A 17,088-nucleotide genomic window follows, 5' to 3' on the forward strand; every position below is an offset into this window, starting at 1 on the left:
TGCAGCAAACACCAGCTTTGTGCTGAGCCCTTACCAAGCTACACACCGCATTTCACCTCGTGGTGCCTCAGGAAACCTCTCGCTTCCAACTGTTTCCCAGTGACAGGGCAAGTCTAACAGCTCTCCACGAACACTGGACTGATGACAGCAGATCTATTCCTTCATGACACCACAAGGGCCAGGCCACTTTGGGAGTGCTGGGCTCTATTTACTTCCCCAAGAGCAGTCACAGAGGGCTGTGGAAAGCAACAGCTCATTGCTCTGGGGGTGTGCAATTCCCCTCGCCTTCACTCAAGCCAGCTAGTGAGGGGCACTGTGAACACAGGTGCAGTTGTTGTGCCTCCTGCATTGCTCCCCAGAGGGGAGACACTTGCCAGCCATATCTGCTACAGCAAGATAGCCAGAAAGAGCTGTGTTGCAGGTGATGTGTCATTGTCTGCACTCCCCAGTGCTGCACAGGCTACAAGGAAAAGAAGAAGGTGCCTTGAGCAATAACAGAAACCAGGTTAGGCAGCTCTGGAAGTATGCGGAGACCATTCCTTTCCTTCTCGCTTGGGAGAGGTGGTCAGCCTCAGCAGCCCAATCCTGAGCTGGTCCTGTATCTGGACTAGATGTAACTGCAGAAGTCTTGCACCTCTTCCCCTGCACACTAGACCGTAAATCTCCACCTGCTCTGCTCAGCAGAGTGAAGAGCGACCTATTTCCATCCCCCAAACTCACTCTCACCATTGGCTCAAAGCCCCGTTTTCCACACCAGTGCTAACAAGACCAGTTCAGGGGAACTTCCAGGCTGGCACCCCATCCTCAGAGCATCTCTTCAGTTAGAAACCCACAGGCTCTCTTCTGCCCTGACATGCGCTTTTCTGGCAGGGAGCACCGAAGGAACAGAATTCCTGTGGATTCTCTAAATGATGGATAGAAGTCTTTGGCTTAAGCAGCTAGAATTCATAACCCTCCTTTTTCCTTAAACACTTCTTGCAGAAATTAAATGTATTAAAGTTACAAGGAGTGATGATCTAATACTAAGATCTAAACTAGCACTGTTTCCAACAAGGCAAGCTGTGCTCCTCCTGCCCTAGCACTGGTGCTCTGCAGACGCATGATCCTTGAGAGAAGTGGTGCCGGGTAAACTGGAAACCTCCCTGCACAATTCCAGCCCCAGAGAAGACAACAGCAGCCCTGCCTGAATGGTTGTGTTTTCTCTCACTCCCTGCAGCAGAAGAGTCTCTCACTCCTGGAACCAGAGAGCTAAAACAATTGCATGCCAGATTTATCTCTCTGTCCCTGGGAGGAGGCAAGCCCAAAAATGAAACTCTGAAACCTAGTTATGCTGGATGATAAATCAAGATGAAAAGAAGATGACAGACCCTGAGTGACAGGCAGCTTTGAGCAGACAAGAGGCAGGACAGAATCCTCACGCACACACAAAGCTCCCGCTCACATCCTCCTCTACCTGGGACAGCATGCTGAAGAGAGAGTCACACTATACAATTTCAAGTCACCTGCAGTTGCCACACCAACTGTCCAACAGCGTTCCTTCACCACAAGGATCCTGGCGAAATCAGACATTCATCTGTTCCTCTATACACAGGACAGAGGATATAAGCAATGTGCTCCAGGGATGAAACACCTTCAGATACCACGACCAACAGCACCCTGAGCCACAGAGTGAGGTGGACAGCAATACTACCATGGACTGTTAGTAGGTTACATGAAAACTTTGTTTTAAACCCTGTTTTATACAAGTGCTTAAAACGCAATTGAGGGCTTTGCTTGGCCTGATTTTCCAACAGTGTCAGACCCACTCCAAACCCCCACACCACAGACAGGCCTGGCAGTCAACAAGGCACAGAGGACATTTCTTGTCTCATCTTCTCTCCTCTAGATGTTTGAGCGTCATTTTTACTGAAGGATGAATATCATCCAACTGTCCAACCGCTTTCCCTACAGACCCCTCCTCTCACTCTTTAAGGAGCAAAAACTGGCTCTTCTGAGACAAAACAGACCTTGCAGACAGCTACTGCTGCCTGTCCTGCTCAACTCAGGAGGTGTTGGATTCAGAGATAGGGCAGCTCTTCTTGCAGGTGGAAGAAGAATGAATGTGGATGAGCACACATCCAGGTAATTTTGGGAAGCATTTTGGGAAATATGAGAGTCTGATATATTAAAAAATCCTTTTTTGTGAACTTTGATAGAAGCATAACAGAGCTGCAAAGTGGAGATAATTTAGCCATTCTAAGTTAAGGATTGTTTTGCAGTCAGAACAAGCACCTTTGTAAATGAAAAATGCTGTTTTGTACATAAGCTTCATCTTTCTGCCGAAAGCACATTGCAGAAAAGAAGTCCAAGGCTAAAACATAGGGGGTTTTCCACCATCATGGTAGGTTCCTGAAAAAAGAACTGAAGCTCAGAATGAGTTTCTGGCTTAACCCTCCCCTGCATCCCTGGCAAGACACTATGCTTTTGAGATGTTTCACCTGGTGCCCCACTTCTGTCTCTCTATTGGCACATGGAAAATAATGGAGAAGATCCTGAACTGAGCTACCCTGGGAAACAGGGAGGAGAGAGATGCTCTGTCATGTAATTCAGAAAGAAGTGGCTTGGCAAGGGGGAAGCAAGCTCAGAAGTGAGGTTCTGCAGAACCGTGGCATTGCATAACCTCTCTGTGATTGCAGGAAGGAGGGCCAAAGACAGATGTTGCCTCACAGGTTCAACAGTTAACTTCAACCTTCAGAGCATTGGTCCCAGTTACAACAAGGATGGTTTTAGTGGCTCTAGAAAGCATGGGGGTAGACAGCCACAAACTAGGGATGAGTAAAAGACTAACTGGGGGAAAAAATAAACCAGAACAAAGTTTACATGACAAACACCTGCATTTTAAGGGTCACAAACGTAAGGTCAGAGGAAGAGCGAGCTTGCACATCCATTCACCACAGCTTGAGTAACATCTTCTCCAACTCTGTCCCTACTCTCATTCCTCCTTCCACAAGGAAAGCCTGGTGAGAACATCACTGTACCTGCCTGCCATCCCTTCCAGGGATCCCGAGAGGCAGTGGTGTACAGCCACACCACCCCACTATCAGTGGAGCGGCCCACGCCTGGCTGCTCCCCTACCCCCACCCACAGCCATTTCTTTAAGCAGGCGCCGTGTTGCGCTGCTGACACATTTGCGGCAGGGCCATCCGTCACCGCCGGCTGACGGTGTGACAGAGCTTTCTTGTCGAAGCGGAGAATCAATATGCCAGGAAATAATGATAATGAATCGCCCTCTCACAACGCATGCCACTTGCTTCCCTTTTCATACATTAGGTGGCATGATGGATTCCAAGAGGAGGATGTTTTCATCAGTTTCCTGAGCCCATTCTCTTTGGAGGGAGGAAGATCTCTCCCCACCTTGACCTTGATCCTGGTCCTCCATCAAGCCAAAACACAGCAGACCACTGTTAAACAGAGGAACAGATCTCATTTAGTTTAACGTTAAGCAGCTCTTTCAAGAGAGAGGGCATAAAAGCAAGAGCATCTGCTCTGTACATACTGAGCAACACAGCATCATGTCAAGACAAGACAGTCTTAATTTCTGCATCCCCACCCAACAGTTTTGTTGTCTACTTCGCTACTGATGTCTTCCTAGGATGCTGGTGCCCACCCCCCCCCAGGGCCAACTGCCTTCCATCAGTGTTATGGGCAAGTTTAAGAGCCTGCTGCAACTCTGGAACTGCCAGGCATTATAGATGCTGTGGCATTTGAAGTATTAAAGCACAGCTAGAGTTCACCATGCTGTCAGAACAAAGTATCTGAAATTAAGACATTGATTCTTAAATTTAAAACTCATTTACCCAGTTTCTTCTGCAGAAGCTATATCCTGTCACTTGTTCATGACCTCCAGCTCTGTGTAAATTCCAGAGCAGCAGCTGTTAAATTACTCCAACTTTCAGAGGAGGTTTCTATATGAAATGACAGTAAAGAGGTTACATGAAAACCAGGTTTGCTCCATCAGATGTGGGAGCTGAAGTAGTTAAGGATCAGATTTGGGAATGACAGAGCCTAAAACAGCATCTCTAGGAAGATGAAGGATTTATGAGTGTAGAGACTGTGGGGAAGCAAGATGGATACGTTCATAGAAGACAGCAATTCTCTGGAGAGAGATGTCAGAAGGAGAAGAGGAGAGAAATTACTTCCCAGAAGAAAGGTATGAGCAAAAGTTGTGGGATATCAGTGTGGCTCCTTCCTCTAATGCAGAGCAGGGACTTGCAGGGTCAGTGTTAGCCTCCCTGCCCCAAAGCCTAAGGCAGGGTCTACATGGCAGGGGACTGTTGCTCATACAGCAGGGCAAGCACAGCCACATGTTGGGCATGCTAAGATCACAGAAGTGTGATGCAGCTTACCAGGCAGGCAAGAAAAAGCGTCTCGGGCACCTCCACTCCCCCTGCCATCTCATCCACTCTGCCAGGTTTGGCTAGCTCCTGCTGCAACCGTCTTAGACACTACCCTGGCCTCGGGCCAGGCAGAGCCCGTTTCGTTCACAAAGGGAAAATTTATTAAAAAGTACCACGAGGACTTTTTGGCTGTCAAAAAGCAGTTCAGCAGGGCTTCTCTGCTGTAAAGGCATCATTTCCATGCTTTTCTTAATCGTCTGGGGCAGGGTTTGCTATGCAATAACCAAGATTTATAAGTAGCCTCCCCTACCATGGTAACAACTCCTGCTGTGAAACCGGTGAAGCTGGCCCCTCTCAGCCCACATCAGCTGGTCTCCACAGACATCTGCACACCAGCAACAGTTCACAGGGAGAAAAACAGCTCTGCACTCTGGTGTTTATCACGGATGCTTTATCTCAACATATGGGAAGGAAAAAGCAGCCAGCAAGGCTTGTTTGCTTCTGGTGGAAAATTACCTGTGTATTTTATTGTCCTCTCTCCTCCGGTCACCTTTGGCAGAAGCACCATAAAGCCTCTGCAACCAGGACTCAGCTCTGAGCTCTGCTGTTGACTTGGTCTGTTAGCTTTGACAGTCACTTCTCTCTCCATGTGACAATTTATTCTTCTGTGAGATGGGAGTAACACGCACTTTGGTGTCACCATGAGCCTGAGCTAGGGCTGTGCATGCTTTGGAAAGCACTGAGCGCAGAGCACCCATGTCCCATGAAATCCAGGTGCTCTGCAGCCTCAGCCACACCTTCCTCATCCTGCTTTGGGCCCTACCCAGCAAAGTTTTTATCATGTTGTTCCAACAACACACTCTGAACAGAAAGCACCTTTGCGTTCCACACACCCACTCTGAAAATCTGTGTGGGCACCATCATCCGGACCCTTTTGCAGGGCTGAACGTGTCCTTACGTTTTCAGGTCCCCTTCTCCAGCTCCCAGACCCATCAGTTCATCTCCTGCTGCCTGGATAAAGTGCTCTTTTCAGGAACGTCAACTCCTCAGGCAGTATTTCAGTGGTCTTGTCTGGCACCACACGTCACTCTCCATCTGCATCTGAAGCTAACAAGGCTCTTTCACTCACACAGGTACTGCTTCACCCCACTGCCCCCCACAAACAGCACTGAAATGAGCTCCTCAGCCAAAAACTCTGAAAGCAGGCATGACAGAAGCACAGCTTTTTAACTAACTCTTCATAAATATATTCACTTCTCTTGGTGAATTATTTACCCCGGGCTCTGGCAGCAGCCTTTTCTGCTCCAAAAGGGAAGCAAGAACATGAATTAACTTTGTTGAAGAAGCTTGTCAGAATGAACACGCAACAGTGTCCTGATTTACAGTCCAATTCCCTCTTCCTTGCCACTCCAGTATGCCCTGCTCTGTGAAAGGAAAGGGGCAGAGATCAAACTGGTCCCCCCTTATGCTGTTTGCAGAAAGTTCCATTTCTAATGTGGAAAAGAGGCCACCTTGAGGACCATGGACACGGGTGGACTAATCTCTCTGCAGGAGACTGGAAATACAGGACTTCAGATAATTGTTACCCCCTCCTATATCAGCCTCCTCTACAATTCTCAGTCTCTGCAGGTGAAAGGACGTAGTAAAGCAATGCCAGGTTTCTGCACTGAATCAACTCCAGCCTGGCTGGTTAAGCTTGCTAAGGATGGCAACAACAGTTACTACAGCAGCTGAAACCTGCTCACAAAGTGAGATGGTCTGAGACCAGTTCTCTGCAGAGAAGTGCTGGGGAGTCCTGTAAAGAGTAAGATTCTCATGGAGAGAGCAGAACTATCAGACAAATTAGTAGATATGGAAAGTCAGCCTCACCAGCACGCGCTGGAGAGTCCTCTCCTAGTTTCTTCCCTAGAAGCCTTCTACGCAGTATCCTGCAAGGGGACGGGACAGAGAAAAGAGCTTAATGCAGACTTCCTAGCTATTCTTGTCCTTTTCCCCTCCATTTACTGGCCAGGGGAAAGAGCTAGGGGAGAGATTTTATTTCTGGGCATATAATTGTGAGACCACAGTTCAGACAGGATTGGGAATGCTCTGTCTTGAGGGCTGCAGTTACTTGAATAGATGTGGTATGATCCGACTGTGCTACAGGGAGAGAGAACTGAGCCTGCAGCAACCAAACCCAGAAGTTTATTCCTCTATAAAATGCCTCTTTATTAAAATACAATACTTTCTAATAACTACAATACAGCATCAAGAGCAGCACATAGAGCAAATGTCCCACGTGGGAGCTGTCTGGGAACACTTGCCAGTGCCTCTTCAATAACAGCAGCGATAATCATGCTACCAATGTCTTTAAAGCCAACAGTCCTCACCTATAGAGCTGGGCATCTCAGGCTGTAACAGGCTGCAATTAATCGGGTTAGCTGCTTAATACACAACAGCCCAATGTTTGCTGCCGAGCTCCACCAAGCCCTGTCCTTTTGTTATCTTTCCTAATCCATATCCTTTCCCATGACGCTGCTAGACAGTTATTATCCAATATTATCCAATAATAAAGAGGTAGGGCTGTGCCCCAGCGAGCTATGTCCCCTCTGCTTTGAGAATCGCATCAGACTTACCTGGCTCAGTCCCTTTTGCTGTGCCATGCCTTCCAGCAGCTCTAACACCACCCACTTGATCAGGATTGGAGAAAGAAGGGGGGAAAAAAACCAGCTAGATATTCAAGTCTCTTTAGTGAGCAATCCATTGCCACCACAGATTTAAACCCTCCAGGAAAAAAGAGCCTGAAGTCCAAAACAGCAGAATTGAAGGCTTAGTTGGTTTAGCCTTCTGCAGGAGACACCCTGTTCCAAGAACCTTGTAAGAGACTTGGAGACAGGCACCAAAACTGGTAAAGGACTTGGGCTAAGAGCAGCTCTACAATTCCGTAAGGCTGAGGTGGAAGGGAGCTGAAAGGAAGGAAGGAAGGAAGGAATTACAGTTTGGGGAAGGAATCCTCCTCACCCCAAGAGGATGATTCATACTTACCTGGTCAACCCGTCTGGGCCCTGTCTCTGCTCTTAATAGCATTGCTCAAGAGCTGGCTGAGCCAACAAAATTTTATCCCTAACTCAAATCAAGGCTTCACTGTAAGCACCATTACCAGGATTTAAACAAATTATTTTTCTAGACTAGCTCTTTCTCCAGGGAAGCACAGCAGACAGGATCCCTGGCATACCCCTTAGGGTACCTGTGCTCAGTCTCCCAAGGCAGTTCAGGCATGAGCAGGAAAGGGCTGACACAGCAGCCTGAGGAGCTTTTACAGTTGGGAAAGGGATGAGAGCTTGTGTAGGCAAACCCTTACACATCTACCACCTCTGAGAGAAGAGAGATCTCTAAGCACAGATAAGGCCAGCAGTTCAAGCACCAACTGCTGCACTGAATTTAACCACTGGCACTCACCCACAGGAGGTGGCAATCAGTTTTGCAGCCAAGTGTGTAAGCTGCTATTCTTCAGAAGACTGCCAACAGCTCAATGCCTCTGGAAGCCCTCTCTCTGCCATCAGCCCCACTCCACCTGGAGATGCAGATCCACCCTCTGTGCTCCTATCGCTCCTGACAGGGAAACGCCTCGCCATGCCAGCCTTGTTTCCAGATGAGCTCTCTGTGTTTGGCAGGCCCAGCCAACAAGAACCCATCTGTCTGGGAGCCCTAGCAGTATGGCATTTAGGCTTGCAAGCTCCTCCTTCAACTTCCTCCTTTTAGAGACTTCAGAAGTGCCTGTCCTGACTAGTCCCTCGCCCCGGGATAAAAAACACAGCCAGATGAAGGGCTGATCCCTGCCACATCTCCACACTCTTTGAATTGGCCCATTTTTAATTTCTAGTTCAGGTCCCAGTGTTTAAGACTCTGTTTTTCAGAGACAGAATGAATTTTTTCTTGTCCATGAGGCATGGAAAGAGACTGCTCTAGGCTTTGTTAGCTGATGTGCTGCTTGCAATGAGCACAAGGCTCTGGAAAGAGGCTAGTGACATTTGATTATCACTTAGATCAGGAGAAAGAGGGAAAGCAACTTTCAAAGGCAAGGCTGACACTGTTACAAACACCATCAGAAATGACCTTCACACACAGCTAGCTCTCCCTGCTGCCAAGAACCATCCTCTCAGCCACTGTCATCTGAATCACCAGTACACCTGGGGCAGTGCAGCTTTACATCAGCCACTGCTGCTCCAAAACACAGGGGATTTTCACCAAGTTGGGGAAAAGGGTGTGCAGTGGGTCCTGCAGTAGGTGTGTTACAAAGCCTGTACTGACCTCCCAGCTCAAGTAGGCTTGATTTTTTATATCACGATGCAAAGCATGGGTCAGCTTCCCATCCACACCAGGCCAGCGGACACGGGTAAGCTGAATAAGCCACTATCCATGTGGAGGTTTTTACGCAGCAAAACAAACAGGCTGGCAGCTCCAGCGTTCAGCTCTGCTGCTCAGAGTGCTTTGCAGAAGGAGAACCACCTTCAGCACCACATGGCTAAAACCAACTACAGAAAGATGAAGAAAAGGCCCAGATTATAGCAGGACAGAGAGTCCACATCTGTCCATTGGCATTCAGGCAGGAAGAGTTCAGGAGACCACAAAACACCAGCCAAGACCAGTCTTTAGGATCTAGGCTCTCCAAGTACCAACAAAAGACCAACCCGTGTTTAACTCACAGCCCTGCTTTTCGAGGAGGGGACAGCAGTGATGTGAGGACATGGGAGAAGCCAGCTTGATAAATCTTGGCAGTACATGATCCATCCTTATCCCGGAATCTGCGGCAAGAGCTTTCCTCTGTTCCCTGCATCACATGGCTGTTTGATAAATCGTCTTTCCTAATAAATCTATCACTCATTGTACACATACGAATCTGTTGCTCTAAGTAGCCACTGAGGTGCTGTCAGGGTCATTAAATATCATTATCTGGGGCAGCTGTTCCCCAGCGTGCTGACGCAGGAATCAATCAGGCTAAAGCATGAATTTCCCCTACACTTCTGCAAACACTGCCTTTGTCCCTCTCCATCAAGCGATGAAAAAGAGAAACAGTTCTGCCTTTACGCCAAGGTTTAGCAATCCTCATACTGGAAGGAGCCAGCTAAAGGGAAACCAGTGGCAGATCAAGCAGGCATCAGGTTGTCACAGAGACAGGATGAGGTCTGACTGATGTCTTTATCAGGAAAGAGAGGAGGCAGGGTGATTGGAAACAGGCCAGTGAGCTGAGCAGAGATTACTTTTCTTTTTTTTTTTTTATAAAACCCCCACAACTTCCTTTAATACCCCTTAATGAGATAACCTCTTTCTCTGAAGAACATGGGAGCTTTCAAACCTTTCATGTGCTCAGACAACAAAAGGGAAAAAACAGACATTCAGGATTTTCACACCATCCAAGGTCAGGATTTGTTAACTCAAGCTGTTCAGCATCTGAGACTTGAGGGCTTAAAATCCAACCTCATTTTCCTGGGTGACAACTGCTTAACCCCATCTCAGATATTCTCTAGAACACAGAATCTCTATTCCTCTGCAGTGACTGCCAGCCACTTCCAAACAGGATCACAGGCCTTTGAACTCACAGAAAAGGGATGATACCCAACTGAAGTCAGGTCAAGCATATGTGTGCAGTGGGAAATAGTCCGAGAAGCAGCTTTTCTTCCTATTCCAGGTCAGTGATAGGTATAAACAGAACTAATTCTGTGCTTGAATGGTCCGGACCCATGTACCAGGAGGATGTTAACATGCAGAAAAAAAGCTGCTGGTGCTGTTACACCTTCTCTGTTAACCCTGAATATCAGTTACTCTGTCCAGGTTACACAAAACAAGACAAACCTCAACATAAGCCTCCATAAGACACACACACCTCTCTCAGCCTTTAAGGGCACGTACACATACAAGTCAGATGCAAGGCAGCTGCATCTTTGGATGACAAAAGCACTGGGGGTGGGGGTGGGGAAGTAGTGATGTTTTATTTCCCTTAAGGGAATTATCTGTCTTCCCAGAAGTTCTTGGCAATAAGATTTTTGGAGAGAACTCACAAGAGCGGAGCTTCCCAAGGACAACACACATTGGTTTGAGGGTTTCCAATGCAGCACATCCTACGCTAAAGCAAGGCCCAGGAAAAAGAAAATGCAAACAGATGATAAAACTAAAACTAAGGGCAGAAAGTCTGTCAGAATTGCCTTTTGTTCTCAGATCAAAACAAAAGATTCTTCAAAGTCTGTTGTACACATGCTGGGAGAATGAGAAACTTCCTGCTGAACAGCAACTGGTAGGTATCATGGTTAGCCCCCACACAGGAGACTCTTCCAAATCCCTTCTGCCTCTCAGGCAAACCAGATTAAAACTTCATCTACCAGCTCACGTCTGATTGAGAACAATTTGTTTTGTTTTAATCAGAAATTCCACCCTAGAACAAAAATCCTTTTCCTCAAAGATTTATCAGGCCTGGACAATCCTCCTCAGAGAAGTTGTTTTGACAAGCACTTGCTTCTGAACGAGAATATCTTGTCAAAGAGATGCATCAGTAGCGTGACTCAGGTTCCATCCATGGTAAAGAGATGGCCAAGACTCTGCCAAGACTCACCTATCCATCTCATGAGGGACGTCATGATTTGAAGATACTTGGTCTTCTGCACATTGAAGAAGGTGAAAGGACCCAGGAGGAGAGTGAATGCTGCCTGGAAGGACAACAAAACCACACATTAGGTTAAAAAAAACAGAAATTCTGCTAATAAGATGAATTTATCAGTAAAGCAAAGCTTGCCTTGAAAGTTTACCTCCAGACATGTCTGTTTGTCATGGAGCTTTCTTTGTTGCTTAATTTTACAGCTAAGCTGGCTGAGACATAGGGGGTCAAGCAAGCTGCTTGGTATCAGAGAACATGCCTCAGGCAGAAGTAGACCACAGGATCCTCTTGGCTCTCAGCCGCTTGCTATCACTGCTACAGCACTCCTTTACTGACACATTTCAGTAAAAGCTCTCAGTGCAGCCTTTTGGAACATTAAATATTAAACCGTGGCCTCTTTGTCTGGGTACATGCTCAGTTTAGGTCTGAATAGCAATAGCCGTGACCCGTCTGCTCACATTAACATTGATGGGGTAGCTTCGGGGTGTCCCAGGCTCAGCAGCAATGGAGCCAGGTCTGCCTGGAATGTTTTTTCCCCGAGCTTTAAGTTGCTTGTTTTACAGTGGGAAGCTATAGCATAACAGTTAAGCTGTTGACTTGGAAGCTGAAAACCTGTGCAAAGTGAGGAAGACAAATAATCAAAGAGATACTCAGAAGAAAGAACTTCAGTCAGTGTGGAAATTAAAGGTACTGTCAATAAAGACAGATCTTTCTTCACTGGCCTCTTAGATGTATAGTAAGAGACTAGTGTTTCTTAGCAAATTAAACTGGGGTATGCTGCAGTACCAGTCTGTGGCACCCCTTTCAGCTGGGTTGCAAAATATATCCAACAAAGCTGGAAATTAGGACTATACAGCTTCCCATGCAAGTTTCTTCTAGTACTCTCCTAGGGCACACAAGGCAACCATGCTGTCAGCCCACATCCAGAGGAGCGGTGTCCTGTGCAGCACCCATCACCTCTGCCCAGGCACCAAGTGGCACTTGAGCCCTACCTACTCCAGACAGAAAAGACTTTACTGCAGGAAGACAACACACCTTGACTGAGGTCCAAACATGAACTGAGAGAAGCTACTTGTGACAGGGAGACAAAACAGGTGTCAGAGAAGAGAGCCCTGCCATGGGATGGTACAGGCTAGCGATACACTAAACAGGTCCAAAAGCTGTAAGCACACAATATCTAGAAAGCCACAGCACACTCAGTACAGATTTGTTGAGCATCCCTTTGGGATTTCTAAAGACTAATATTCAACATTAATATTTACATGTTGCTCTTTTCCATGACTTCTTAAAGCAGTTTGAAAAAAGGTGTCACCAGAAGAGAAGAACTGGGACTCAAAGGGGCAGGCTGTGGAGCCTCAAGGTCTCTGTCGACCCCAAGAGAGTCAGTGACAGAACAGAATCCAAGCTATTTTAAGACTAGTACAACCCCAAGAAACCTTTTTTGAGACAGTTTCTGAATATCTGCAAGGCAAATTGGAAATGCCTTGCATCACAAGTATTCTCAGACAACCAAAGTAAACCCAAAAGGGGACCAAAGGAGAGAACCCTTGGTTTCACACATCGCTCAGTGAAGACATATTCTGATCCAAGGCCATCATTTACACCATCTTGTTTTTTCTGCTAAAAAAAAAAAAAAAAAAAAAAAAAAGACAGAAAGCATGCACAGAATTCAGATTTGTGAAGTAATTGAGGATCCTTGGAGGAAATGCTGAAATCATGCAGAATACTACAACACAGGTGTAACTAGCAAGACCAAGAGCTAAAACACCCTTAACAGTTAAAACACTTCCAGTTTTAACACAGAAGCAAATCAGCCAGTTACAAGTCTCTTTTTACTCTTCTCCCTCTCGCTCCTTTCTTCTAATCAGGAGCTTAACTCCACTCTCCTGTCACCCTCTCCTGCCCTCTACAGACTGCCATGCTGTCCCAGGATAGTGCACAAACCCCAAAGGACTAAATAAACTTTAGACTAAAGAGTGATGTAGGTCAAGGACCCAGATCAAACCAAAGTAAACACCAACTCTCTTACTGGAAATTACTCTCAAGTTTGTGACTAATCTCTTTCAACCTCCTCTCCCAACACACACACTGCTCAACATAGCCTCCCTTCAAATCATGTTAATAGCTCATGCGTCAGAAAGAGCTGAAACAAAAAGAGACAGATGAAGGATGGCGATAATTAAGGAACAGGTGTCTTCTCCAAATTAGAAAATACCAGAACCAATTGGCAAAACAGGACCTCAAACTATGGCAAGGATTGACACAAGATCACTGAGTACCGAAACAGCAGGGGCCGAAACCTAGATTTGTCTTAAGCACCAAGGTAAGAGCTGTGTTAAGATGGATTTGAGGCTCAGTTGCTGAAAAGCATCAAAAGCGTCATTAGGTGCTGGAAGAACCTGGGTCTCCTACGTGATCCCCAACATCTGCTAATGAAGCAGAAAGAAGTCTTCTGCATGTTACACTCTGCTTTCTGCAGTTATTCTCCAGTGCTCAAGGCATCTTAAACAACTAAATCCCTTGGGTGACTCTTTCAACTCTCCCCCTCCTCTGTGGGCTTTACTGCTCAACTCATGGGGAAGAGATACAAGTCATTGTGCCTGAATGGTCAGATTCCCCTCCCCTCCTTTAAGATGATCAGTGTTTTCTGTTCTTAACAAGATCCTGGAGCTGGTCCAAAGGAACCAAGTGAGAGATGAATTCAAATGCAATAGAAATGTATTACCTTTTCCATTTGATGCCCATTAGTGATCCAAGATAGATATCCATGGATCAATACAAACAATGCTAAGGCCTGCAATGAGATGAGGTTGCCCTGCTTTGCAGGGGTTTGTGCCAATCACTTTTAGGAAGGGAAGCCACAGCACACACTGGACTGCTTGAAAGGATAAAGGCAGGGCAGAAGAGGACATTAAACAGCCAGATTAACGTCACTTTCAAGTGCAATTGTGTACAGCCCTACAAGATTGAGCAGAGGTCAGAAAAGAGGGGCCAGCTCCTCACCAATAGCCAGGACATGAGGGGCAAGGACTCAGTCCCTGGATTACAGCTAATCTCATCATCAACAAGAGTCCCAAAACCAGGAATTCTATTTAAAAACACATCCCCAAAAGGATGAGAAGAGACCACAATGCTTAGAAGGAGTATGTGTACCTTCTCTACCTTGCTGTGCCAGACACCTAAATGCTCTTCCAACCCATTAAGTTAATTAGCTTCATAACTTCCCCCTAAGGAAAAAGTAAGCCCAAATAAGCACCTCAGACATACACCCAGACTTTCCACCTGATATTTTCCAAGCTCAAGTCTCCCCCAGAGGGATATAATTTACAAAGTGCTTCATTACACATGTAATTCAAACAATCTAAAACCTACATAGGAAACTGCACCAGTCAGCTCTGCCAGAAATCAAATATGCAGAGCGCCAGCACATCAAAAAGCTCTCCCAAGTTTCCCAGTTCACCTCTTGAGCTAGCCCAGATATTTTCCAGGAGTTTATCATTCTCTTCCTAAGCCTCAGCAAATTAACCCAAGGCAGAATGAGCATAGTCTACTTTGATTAAGGATTTTTCTACTAGTGAAGTGGTTTCCTACTAGAAACAAGCAGGTGTAAGTGGCTGATTCATTGCTAAACTTAAACAAGTTAAGGGAATCCTCCCTTTGGCTAAAAAGGAGGATCAGATCTATTAAATACTGTTTATATTCACAGGATGGCAGAGAGAAACCTTCACTGTGTTTTTGCACAGTACTGGCTATTAAGAGTGGTTCCCTAATTTCTCTCCAAGCTCCTCCATTAAATGGAAATGGCCAGACAAGTCACTAGGCTTGCTGCAGAGAGTACATGAAACCCCCACACAGCAAATAAATGCAACAGATGCAAAATTCTTTATTTTTCCTTCCTTTCTCTTGCTGAAAAGCAGCATGAAGATCCAGCACATTAGTGACCAAAAACCAGTGTTTTTCTTGCTTTTACTGACATTTCCAGTCAGAAAATTAGAAGCCAGCTACTGTAGAGGAAAGAACAGCAACCTGTCACCCTAAATCACACTCTTCCCTGCAGGCTAGGAGCCACAAGCAGCACACCAGCTTGCTCAATCCCTGGGAGGGTCTTCAAATCCATTCTTCCCACCAAGCCAAGCCACCACAGTACAAGCACCAAGGTTTGGGAGCTTTTCTGAGCTGGCAACTGAGCTAATACCACTTTCCCAGCCTCTGCACCTGTCAGCTCCTAGTATTTCAAAGTGAAAAACAGGCTGGTCAACTCCAGTCTTCTTGCCTCAGGGGAAAATAACTAGGGCTTACCATTGCCTGGAATATGTTTTCATATATATTTATATATTTCTAAAAGTATATTTTATTAAAGCTCTTATGTTAAAACTAGGTTACATAACCTTGTTTATTGGGTTATCTTAAAAAAGCAGAAGTAAGATCAAGCGTTAATAGGACATCTGGCTGGTTTTATCAGCTTAGTTTCAGCCAAGAGGACCACCAAGAGAGCTCTCAACCACTAACTGATGGCCAGCTAATGCCAAGAGTCTTTCAGACCCTACAAACATGCTTCAAGCCCGTCAGAGGGCTGTATTAACCAAACAGGTTCTTTATTGACCTGAAGGGTCCATCTATCACTCTGAACCAGTACAGTTCAATAGCTTTCATCTGCTTCCCAGCATGCAGCTTTTACAGAAAAAGCCAATACGGCTCAGGAAGCACAATTAGCATCCCAAACATAGCTGATTCATGTATTAGATGCAGTAGTTACAGCATTATGGCTACTGCCTGCATACATTTGCAAGAGGACCATCTGAAAACCAGCTTCATCCATAACTGTCATCAGAACTTGCTTGTTTTCATGCTCTACAAACGCATCTGTAAGAATTGCATCTGTCTTTGGTGCTTGCTGAGTAGTGAATGAAAAGCAGTAGCTACTGCTTCTTGTTGATTCAGAGCCTGGAAACTTTCAGACAGGTTGAATAGAAGCAGGGTATTTACCTGAGCAAAGTGAGACCAGGAAGATTAACCTTGTTAAATGCAGCAAATATACCAGGTGCAGAGCAAAAAGAGTTTGAGAATTTTTGAATAAATGCATTTATGTGGCACATGTGAAGTCAACAAGTCTCGGCTATCAGGGCGAGGACCCCTCATTTTAATATGAAGATGGTAAAGAGGTGTTGTAGTGTTCTCTCCTTAAATATCTCCCTTTGGGCTGAGGCCCCAGCCACCCTTCCTTTTCCTTTCCTCCTCCTCCCAGCCTTCCTCACCCTCATTCAAAACCAGAACTTACCCCAAATCAAATCCTTTCTTGGAGGCTCTTGCTTCCTCTTGACAGAAGTGCCAATATCTCAGACAAACTTCGTTTTAGGATAGTATCAACTCCACCTCTGCAGATATTGATGTTTAGATTTCACAACTGTTGAGCAGTACTACCCCTCTCCCACAAGACAGAGTACAGCAAATAACCCTACTCTAATGGGGAGCAAGCTGACATTTAAAAAGAAAGTTATTGGTTTAACAAAATGGATCACTCTCCTTCGTAGACTTTGACACCTTGGCTGGAAAGCTGAGAGTTAAGTGCTTTATACAGGACTATGGGCACGTAGCATTCCCACAGCAAAGCAAGATATTGACAGGAAGACACAGGCTCTACTGAATGAGCACCTCCCAGAGGAAGCTTTGTTTGATTCAGTGCTCAGACACAAGGAAAGTCTCCTTGAGCACAGTAGGAAAAAGCAGACATTTCATACACGCTGTCAGGAGTGGCAATTCTGACACCCATTCCGCTTCTGCAAGATGTCCCTGAGCTCAGAGCTATTTCACAACCCAGAGGAGCACTGGAAGGGACAGACAAAACAATCCAACAAAATCGGACTGTGCAAGTACAGAGATCAAACAAGACGTTAGGAGAACCAAGGAGGGGCTGCTCTGTTCCCACCTCAGGTAGTCTCCTCTAGAGTGTGTCTAAAGAGACATCTAGGGGGAAAAAAATCAAAACAAACCAAAAGAAAAAGCAAAACTTGATTTACTGGCATTGACACAGGTCAGAGGTTTTATCCCTGGTTGGAAGCTTTAACTAGACCTATTGTCTTCAGT

General features: G+C 45.9%; 1 protein-coding gene across 5 annotated transcripts in view; it reads right to left on the minus strand.

Annotated features, from left to right (window-relative positions):
• The window catches only part of TMEM104 (transmembrane protein 104), a 45,043-nt gene that overhangs the window by 5,316 nt on the left and 22,639 nt on the right, over positions 1-17,088 (minus strand). For all 5 annotated transcript variants that reach the window (XM_049812318.1, XM_049812319.1, XM_049812320.1 and 2 more), the window contains one exon: positions 10,963-11,056. In XM_049812318.1, the coding sequence (XP_049668275.1) occupies positions 10,963-11,056 (94 nt within the window). The remainder of the gene's footprint in view (positions 1-10,962; positions 11,057-17,088) is intronic.

The sequence above is a fragment of the Accipiter gentilis genome, chromosome 10 (assembly GCF_929443795.1).
Source record: "Accipiter gentilis chromosome 10, bAccGen1.1, whole genome shotgun sequence".
NCBI lineage: Eukaryota > Metazoa > Chordata > Aves > Accipitriformes > Accipitridae > Astur > Astur gentilis.